We start from the raw sequence: 9,953 nt of genomic DNA on the forward strand, positions 1-9,953 counted from the left end.
GGCTTTCATGGGTTATCCTTGGTATACAAATATAATCTTATGTGAATCAAATTTATTAATTCATGTCTTTCAAAAATGATTGATTCCGATATTTTATATTAATTATATTGTTTAATGCCATCTTTTATATATATATATCTTAAATTATATTGTGAATATTGCAACGTATGTGTAGTACTGTATACCAAATAAATATCTATCTATCTATCTATCTAATTTACCATTGTTAACTAACAATACAACATCGATACATGTATACTGTAAATCACTGTTTATTCACAAGAACTTTATTTTCGCGTAATTACGCGAGACAATGCGTTCGCGAAAATCTAATTCTCGCGTATCAAAGTATTCCTTACGATTATATAGAGGAATAACAACTATTCGTGAAAATTATGTCTCGCTTACAAAGCTTCAATGACAATCTCGCGAAAATAAGGTGTCGCGAAAATTTAGTGATCTACAGTATCTAAATGTCAAGTTGAAGATCACAGCAAGTGTTTTCGTCTTTTCAAATGTTTAACCAAGCCTCTTTCGTTACTCCTCACTAAGATATTGACAGTAGTGAAGGAAAAACTTCAAGAGTACTTTGTAACAATATATTCAAGAAGTGGTGTGAATCAGATGTGGATACTAAAAAATTCCAAAGAACTTTTGGACATTTTGAAATCATAAGATTTAACCAAAATAAACAGCTTAAAAACTTACGATTTTTCAACTTTATACACAACCATTCCCCACGATAAATTAAAGTCCAGGCTTTTTGATATCATTGACAGCTGCTTTTTCAATAAAAATGGAACTTGTAAATTTACTTACCTGGCCATTGGTCATTTGTAAATTTATTTTGTTAAAACACATTTGGTTGCACACACAAGTACTCAGAAGTTGACATTAAGAAGATGCTTGAGTTTCTAATTGACAATATCTATATGTGGTTTTTGGAGACAAGGTATTTCAACAATCTATTTGAATTCCCATGGGTACCAATTGCACTCCGTTATAAGCAGATATATTTTTGTATTCGTATGAAGCAGAATTTGTGCAAAGTCTTATGCGTGAAAAAAAGAAAACACTTTCTGTGGCCTTCAACTCGACATTTAGATATTGTCAATTAACAATGGAAATTTCCATTCCTACGTCGATACGATATATCCTGGTGAGCTTGAGATAAAAGATACCACAGACTTAGATGTGTCAGACTCTGTGGTTCTTTTATCTCCTTAGCTCGCTGGAATATATCGTATCGTCTTAAAAATGCAAATAACCATTGTTTATTGACAGTATGTCGTCGATATACATGTATCTAAATGTCACTTGAGGTCACAGCAAGTGTTTTCTTCATTTCACGTACAAGATTTTGGACAAATTCTGCTTCATATGAAAACAAAAATATGTCTGCTAATATCGGGGCGCAACTGGTACCCAATTGGGAATTCCAATAGATTGTTGGAAGACCTAGTCTCCAAAAACCACGTAGACATTGTCAATCAAAATTCTAGCATCTTTTTGATGTCAACTTCAGAGTATGTGTGTGTACAATCAGAATGTTTTCAACAAAATAAATTTGCAAATGACCAATGACAAGATAAAAAAAAATAACTGGTTCCGTTTGTATTGAAAAAGCAGCTGTCAATCATAACGAAAAGCCTGGTTGTTGAAAAGTGCAAGTTTCTTATCTTATGATTTTGGTAAAATTTTGATTTCAAATTGTCCAAAAAATCCTTGGAATTTTTTAAGAGTATCCACATCTGATTTACACCACTTTTGACAATATTTTTTAAAGTCTAATCCTTCATATTTAGCCAAACATCTGGCATAATCTTCCATATATTTCTATAACTTTTCTACATTGTTTCTTCAAATCTATCACATGGCCATTTCATTTATATCTTTATATATTCGAGACCATTATAGTCTCGTAATACCATATGTCGTGTATATTAGAATGTCATCCAGCAAAAAAATTATCTTTTCAGATGTTGCCGAAAAATACAAAAAAAAAGACAACAAACAGATGAATAATTTTAATAATTAACAAACAGGAGCATCACCAGGCACATTTATATATGAAGGGATGCTACACTTCTAGATTATATAATAATTAATACTTTTTCATCAATACAGTGATTCCCGAGTCCTGAGTGTATCTCAAACAATGGGAGACCTATTGACAAAATTCATAAATAAATCTATATAATATATACATTTATCACAGTGAAAAAGTATCCGATCTTAAAAGCATGATAATACTGAGTTACATAAAAACATTAATACTGGCGAAGTAAATACAATTTCTTAAACAACAATACTGATAATTTTTGTTAACTCTTCCCGAAAAAAAAATTTTCAGAAAAAATCAACTTAAAAATTGGAACATTCTATTCTTTTTTTTCATTTATATAACAGTTCACTTTGTAAAAATAAAAATTCATTAGAAAACCTTTTTTTTCTGAGATGTAAATATGAATGCTCATCTCTGCATTATGCTCATATGTCCACAAAGTACTGATAAGATTTTCATTCCTACCCTACACATGTATACGTGTCAGAACAACATTATGCATCAGATTTACTATTATTTCCATTCGAAAATGAAGAGCAGTGATCTGAACGAGCTCCAAACAAGACTAGATGTAAAAATTAACTATAACTTTTTTTTTAGATTAGGATCGATCTAGCTGATTTCCAGTTGGTATGACGTCATCTTCCTGTTCATTGCCTTCCATGGAAGCCAGCTGTTTTCGTTGCCTGACCAGCTCGGCCCGTCTCTGTCTTTCTTTCTGTCTCTCCTGCCTCTCCTTAAGCATTTTTTCTCGTTTGTCGGATACAGAGTCTAGTTTTTTATTCACTTGCTCCTCTTTCTCTCTTTGCATCTGCGCAAACGCCTCTAGCGCATCATTTGGATTCGACCTCTCTTTTTCTTTGATTTTCTCTAACCGTTCTTGTTCCTTTCTCTGTAAATATAAATAAATAAATGCATTTTCTGATAAAGAAAACAAAGCCATTTTCAAAACAGCAAAAACAATTGTTTTTTTAATAAAAGAAATTGTATTTTTATCGGGTTCGACATTTGTTACGTCATACCCTCTTCCTCCTCTCTGCTCTTTCTAGTTTCTCTTTGATCTCATCTTCAGTCAGTGCTCTTTTCTTCTTCCTTCTCCTCTCCAGCTTTTCGAGTCGGGGAGGTGGTCGCTTCATCATGGCGCCATCTTCTGTTATTTCGAAACTGACCCCTGAGGCGCCCTGGGCCTGAGGGCGGGTAATTAGTCCTTCCTCTCGTAGGGCCTGCATAATCATGGCTTCCTGCATCCGCTCGCGGTCTTTGGCGCTCGTTCGCACGGGGATTGCTGTTCCAGAAATCCCTAAATCTGAAATATTAAAATTTAATGTTTATAATTGTGTCTCCCGTTTAGAATACTTTTTGTTTGTTTGTTTTACCATCAGAATCATGCATATCATTTTAAAAAAAAGACATAAAAGGTGTAGCGAATGTCGACTCGATCTCAATTGCCAGTGCTTTGTTGTGCTTTAGTTAAAAAAAATCAGATTTTGTAAGAAAAAATCTCACTGACCCCATCTTAAGTAGATAGTGCAAAAGACTATTTTTTTTTTCCTTTCAGACAGCGCAAGTTGGTTGTTTTCTTGACGATGTGTTTTATTGATGATAAATTTTTATTTCACGTTCGTATTTGACAAAATAAGGGGCATTTTTCAAAATATTAATGATCACATGACCATTTATGAAAGAAAAGATGACGGGAGCGTCCTATCTCGGTAGAAAATTTATCAGGGTTTCAAGGTCGACCACTGCCCGAAATCATATCGCGCCCTCTACTGTCTGATGGCAAATTCTCATATAGAATAAAAGTTTTGATTTTCTTACTTTATTATTTTTTAAGTCGAGTTGGTATTTAATACTTTATATTTAAGTCAAATTCATTTCTAGGTTTTAAATATCTTACGCACTTTTTTATCAGTTCTAAATATACAACAGTGAATTTGTTTAATAATTGAAAAGCATCACTGATTAAATCGCCAATAACAAATCCTTCACTAACCGAGAAAATCTATCCTCTTACAACACATTAATACATTTACAGAGCTTTGTGGTATTAAACATAATGCAAATAGTAAATCGGATTGATTATATCCCCCTTTTTTAGTTACTTTTACCTGTAAGAAATCCGACACTTGTTCATTTGGGTCATACGGTTCTTTCGTAATTGTGTTAATAATATAGGGCAAAGCAGGGGGAACAGAACTGGGGTATTTTCCCGTTGTTTTTTTATTAAACCTTTTTTCTTTTTTCTTCAGTGAAATTATAAATAAATTCGTTCTCCTATCTTTGGGTAGGCCGTATTATCAATAAAAATGATTTTTTTTATCTAAAGAATTTAATAGTGATATTTTTTTTAATTACTAGGAAAACAAACAAATATCATATTCAAGAATCATTATGTTTATAACTGACGTCTTAATGGCAGCGGCAGACATACATTTAATTAACTAGGGCTTTAATTAAGTGTCAAGAGCGATGTCAAATCAATACTTAACGGGAATGGAGTTTAAACAATATTGTTTTGAATAATTAAACGGTAAATTGCCTTTAATTAAAGGTGCAGCGTTAACAGTGCTGCACGTGTTTTTACCTGTCCGTACCTGTGATAAAAAACTTATTTGCAATCACAAGAATCAACGATAAAACAGAACAGGGATAGAGACAAGGTTACCAAGAAATCCTTCATTGAAGGCGTTCTAGATTTAGATTGTCAAGGGTTTGATAAAAAGAAGTTCAACATTTAATTTAAAAAAAAAGAGATGAAATAGATTTGCATTTGACAGGAAGTTTTTGTTTGCATTGGTTAGAATTTTAAGATATAAAAATCGATTTTCTTAAAATAAATTCCGTAAATGCTTACCAAATGAAAACAGCTAACTCACAATAATTTTGACCATATTCAAAGGGATTTTTTCCTAACTGAGGAATGATAAGATTGTTTTTTTTTTCCAGGGTACACAGAAATATTTCATAACAAAAATAAAGTGAATTATATTTAATGTGTTTGATTAATTGATCTAGAATTCCTAGATGGAAAAAATCTGTAAAGAAATGTGGAAAGACTGGAATTTAGTGCAATAGGCGCACAATTAGATCTATTTAAATCTTATTTTCCACTTTATATGGATGTTTTCCGTCATCCTCCCGAAGTCTGCGACACATACACATGTAAAGGTATAAATATTTACCTACAACAGATTCATAATCCTGCAACTTCCATATTGTATCAAACCAGACCTGGGTTAATAAAGTGAGTACTTAAATTAAAGAAGTGAGTACTACACAGACAACTTACCGAGTCCCTCATTCTCCCGGAAGTCCTCCTCTATCCTCTGGATGTCACTTTCGGGGGAGTACTCCGTGATTACGTGGGCGTACTCCTCCCCGAGTCCGGAGTCTGTGCTATGTTTAGACACCTTGGAGGTGGCGCTCTGCCCCCGGGGAGAATCCGAGTAGGACAGCTGGGAATCCAGACTGGCACACGAGGCCGTTAGGTGACTCCCAGTTGATTTCTGGGACTTTGTCCGGCGCATAGCGCTCTTTTTCCCGGCCTTACGGCTGGGGTCTACTTCTATGTTCATATCACTGTTGCATTTCTTCAGCTTAGAATTGTCCCTCCTGATTTCTGCCGGCCCCACGGGCTGAATTCGGATTGCTCCTTTTGAATGTTTACATCCCATGATGGAAATCTCAAACAATGAATGAAAGTCCTAAATTTTTGTCTTTTTAAATGGCTCTGAAGAAATTTCTTTTATGATAAATATTTACGTTGAATCCAATGATGATTAACAGCAATCCAATCTTTGTTGAATAGGCCCAGAGCTATAGCCAATACACTGTTACCTTGTTGCTAATGACGCTCCAATAATCACGGATTTTACCGACATTTAACGAGTGTAACCGAATGCGTCACACTCAAAAGGAGATTAAAAACGGGGCTTTATAAATTAGATATAACAACAGTAGAATAAGAAGTAATTATGATTGATTTAAATGGCTAGAACCTTTACGCATGATGTTATGCAAAGATTTTCATTTTTATTTTTAATTACCTAGAAACTTTCAAGATTATATTCTGATAGTATATTTAAGGGAATCATTGATTTTTTTATGATGAGGAATATTTCTTTCGATTGAATGAGCGATTTTTCATTTGCTTTTTCATAGAGAAAATCCTTTCATTCGTATATGAATCTCCAAGCGACACATATGCATATTTCCATAAATACGCTATTTTCACAAATAAAATGTTACATATATCTTTAAATCAATATTTTTGAATGGGTACGTCGGAGTTCACCTTCGATTTATGTTTATCTAAAGTGTTAAACTCTTTCTCGAGAGAAATGAAGTGTGGAAATTTCTCTACTAAGACAAACACAATATTTGTGTATTTCCATGGATAAATAAAGGGCCCTGTCTTTCAAATTTAGCAAATGGAAAAAAGGAAATAATCTCTTTTAAAGACGATTTGACACCTCGTTTGAGGCAATTATTTGTCAATTTTTGTGAAGGAATTACTTTCAGGTATGTTTCTTATTGCCGATTTAATTATTTCTGATAAAATAATGTAAAAAATGCCATTTGGACACCAAGTAGAATGTAATAAAATGTGTAGAAAGTGGGATAAAAATGCCCAAATGTAGTTTTTTATATGTATAGACATTCAAAAAATCGGTAAATTATTGATCAACACAAGAAATCTCTCTACTGTTTACCTCCCTTTAAGCGTGATAGCAATTTTGTTTAATGAAATAAAATAATTTTATTTCAACCAAATGTCATTTGAAAATCATTTTTTCTAAATTGTCATCGATAAGCTTTTTTGCTTAAAATTGATATCCATAATTAAAATTTTCAATAAAATTTTCATTTGAAACCTATCAGATATTGAATTGTTTTATTTGCAATTCACCAGGAAAAGATCTTAGTTAATATTCAGATTTTAGCATGAAATATTTCAATGTTTTCTAAAGCAAAGAGCCCCAAAGTATATATGTCATGGTAATATTTTTTGTTTGAAGTTTTGTGTCTCTTTAGTAAAAAATATACACTATAGATGTAATATAAAACCTTCATATTTTGAAATTATTGTAAAAATTCCTTATGACCACAGTCTTACTTCTTAGTAAATTCATAAAGGTATTAATAAATGATGCAGGTCGAAATCCATTGAAATTATTTAATCAGGTTCCTTACGCTCCATTCAGCTGTAGATTTATATTTTTTACATAAATTCTTCTTTCAGCGAGCGTGGATTCGTCGTCAATAGCAACCGCATTTTTTCAATTAATTCTGAAAAGCTGATCAGATTGTTTGACGTCATAACCAGGAGGAAGCTCGCGAGCGGTGTCGTCTGCTTTGACGGAAGGCTGGGGACACTGAGATCGATTTCTGCTGCTGTGGTTGACGATGTCGACATCACACCCATTAACGCCGCCTCGCTCCCGACCTTTCTCCTGCTGATCCCGCGAATTACCATCAGGTGAAAATGGTTTTGGCTCTGTAATCCGCGCACTCCTAAGTCATTGGTATTTAAATGAATAAAATCGTATAAACTGGCTTCTGGTGAATTGCTGTGTATTTGCCGTGTGAGCGGATTAAGGAGATGTGAGTTCCCGAATGATGTCATCCCCTGTCCGACAGATGACCCACCGAAGACTCCCGCCCCTCCCTGGGGTCGCACCCCACAGGCGACAGGGCCGCCGATCCCCCGTCAATGATATGGTGATCACAGGTAAGGGGGCTAACTCTGTATCAGTCTCTTGTCATGACAGTGTTACAGTCTTAAATGATATTATTAAATAGAGCGACATTGTGTAATGATTGATCTGATACTGGTTAACTCTATGTTGAAATGTCAGTGTTCGATTAGAAATTACTTTATACATGTAAGATCAATTTGGTGAGAGAGAGAAGGAGAGGGGGGAGAGAGATGAGGGGGAAGGGGGGGAGGAAGGAGGGAGCCAAGTTAAGGAATATAGAACCTTAAATATTCTTTAATTTTGTTCCAAGTTCATCCTTAGAGTACGACACATCCCTGGAGTTTTCCGTCACACTACGTTTCTTCAAGTCCTATCCTTGTACATATTTCAATCGAAAACGACGTAGGGTGATGTTAGAGATAAATTTTGATTTAAGTGCAGTTTTTTCCCACTAAACTGTGAATCTAAACTTTAAAGTTTACCTGTATTAATTTATTCTCGATTACGCGTCGGGGAGCCATTAAATGAATGACCTACGGCAGCAACTAAACACTGATAAAAAGAAAACGATTGAAGGGCAAATGTTTAATAGGTAATCAGAAACATGGATCAATTCGCTGAATCCTTCAGCGGGCGTTAAATAGTCGAGTGTGTTTACCGAATGTGTGTGTTTGCTATTGAATATATGAAGGGGAAAAGTTTAAATTCCCTTTTTATTATCTCCCTCGCTAAAAGTTCAGTTCCTCTAGTCTGTGTGTAATCTTAGATAAATTCATCTTAATGAATTTCTGATGTATAATTTAATTTTTTAAAATTCATTTTACATATATATATATAGTTCAAATCCAATTTATTAATTCACTCAAACCAATTAAAATACATGGGTACTAGTATTCAATTCCTTATTGCAAAAGACTTACATCTTATTTATAACACATTTTGTAAGAATCACTATTTGATAGATAAGTAAACATATAATTAAATTATATAATTATACATTATTTTATATACCGTATACGTAGTACTATAATAGTACTATATGCATGTATAGTTATTGAAATTAATCACAGTTTTCTAAATTAAATGCCACAGAACAAACTTTCAAAAAATCCAGAAAACAACATAGGTTTATTTTGTTCATGCACATTTATCTCTGCAGCTGGATTTATGAAGCTCTTAACACACGAACACTTACATACAAGTTCTAGTAGTATACATTTAGGGAGCTTTGGTCTACTCAAAGATACAAAAAATATATAATAAATGGGAATTTTCTCTTCATATGAAGAATAAAATAGAAGTATTCAGATATTATTATATATATAATATTTACTTTAAATACCACTTTACAGTCAATTAAATGTCTGTGGAGCTATTTTAATGAATTGTTCAGACATTTTTGTTTGTTGTGGTGAGAACTGACTTCCTGGATCATCTCAGTCTAGAGTATGGACTTGTTTGTCTGAAAACTGACGAAGTCCGTCGAAATTCTCCATTAATGCAAAGTCAATATATCCATGATTTAGAAAACTCTGTCATTCAAATTACTGAATGCTCAAGAGCCGCGACGTAAAGGGTTACTCCTTACGTCGCGTGTTCGAATCCCACCGTGGAGACGGGTCCTTCAGATGTGATTGTTTAATGAGAGTCCCGTGTTGCAGTAAGTGCTGAAAAAGATCCCTCACTGCTCAATGGCCCTAAGTACCGAGTATAGGACAAAATTTGCAGCTCTCCACCGTAAAGTGGTAGCTTCTCCATATGAGTGAAAAATTCTCGAGAGGGACGTTAAACAACATACAATCAATCAACCAAAACATCAATTTAGTGAAAGGTGACTAAATTATAGTGAGAAGTGCTCTGCTTTCCAGGCCTTTCAGCGACCATTGATTCAGTATAGACTGAATGGAGCAAGTTCATCCTGTGTTTGTAACGGAAGATTTGCCTACATGTATATATCACGTTCACTTCATTATTTCTCTCATTAATATATCAGAGACTTGTAAGATCTGATTAATTCAGTAAAAGCTGTTCAGTTGTTTTTTTTTCAACTTTCGACAATGTTGTATCTTTCGAAATGAAGTTTCTTAGTGAGAAATCAAGCTTGATGGGGAAAAAGTAAAATTAAGTGATCCTTGAAACAAAATTAAGAATACATTTAACACCTGTTCCTAAATGGCAAATAATAC

General features: G+C 33.8%; 1 protein-coding gene across 1 annotated transcript; it reads right to left on the bottom strand.

The window, feature by feature from the left end:
- Window positions 1-2,053: 2,053 nt before the first annotated feature.
- On the bottom strand, window positions 2,054-5,903 carry LOC134260094 (capping protein inhibiting regulator of actin dynamics-like). The gene is made up of 3 exons (XM_062742671.1): window positions 5,358-5,903; window positions 3,088-3,371; window positions 2,054-2,957 (listed from the first exon to the last, which is right to left on the bottom strand). The coding sequence occupies exons 1-3, from the start codon at window positions 5,740-5,742 to the stop codon at window positions 2,667-2,669; spliced, it is 960 nt and encodes a 319-aa protein (XP_062598655.1). The 5' UTR covers window positions 5,743-5,903; the 3' UTR covers window positions 2,054-2,666.
- Between the last annotated feature and the right edge of the window lie 4,050 nt (window positions 5,904-9,953).

Source organism: Saccostrea cucullata, unplaced genomic scaffold (assembly GCF_032062105.1).
Source record: "Saccostrea cucullata isolate Sc308-1 unplaced genomic scaffold, CSIRO_AGI_Scuc_v1 ctg1923, whole genome shotgun sequence".
NCBI classification, from domain to species: Eukaryota; Metazoa; Mollusca; class Bivalvia; order Ostreida; family Ostreidae; genus Saccostrea; species Saccostrea cuccullata.

Bases quoted from the DNA above. Each gene is read 5' to 3' on its own strand.
- LOC134260094 (XM_062742671.1), bottom strand. From the start codon at position 5,742: ATGGGATGTAAACATTCAAAAGGAGCAATCCGAATTCAGCCCGTGGGG. The intron at 3,372-5,357 runs GTAAGTTGTCTG...TTAATATTTCAG, and splicing joins CCGGGAGAATGAGGGACTCG to ATTTAGGGATTTCTGGAACA. The intron at 2,958-3,087 runs GTATGACGTAAC...TTATATTTACAG, and splicing joins GAGCAGAGAGGAGGAAGAGG to AGAAAGGAACAAGAACGGTT.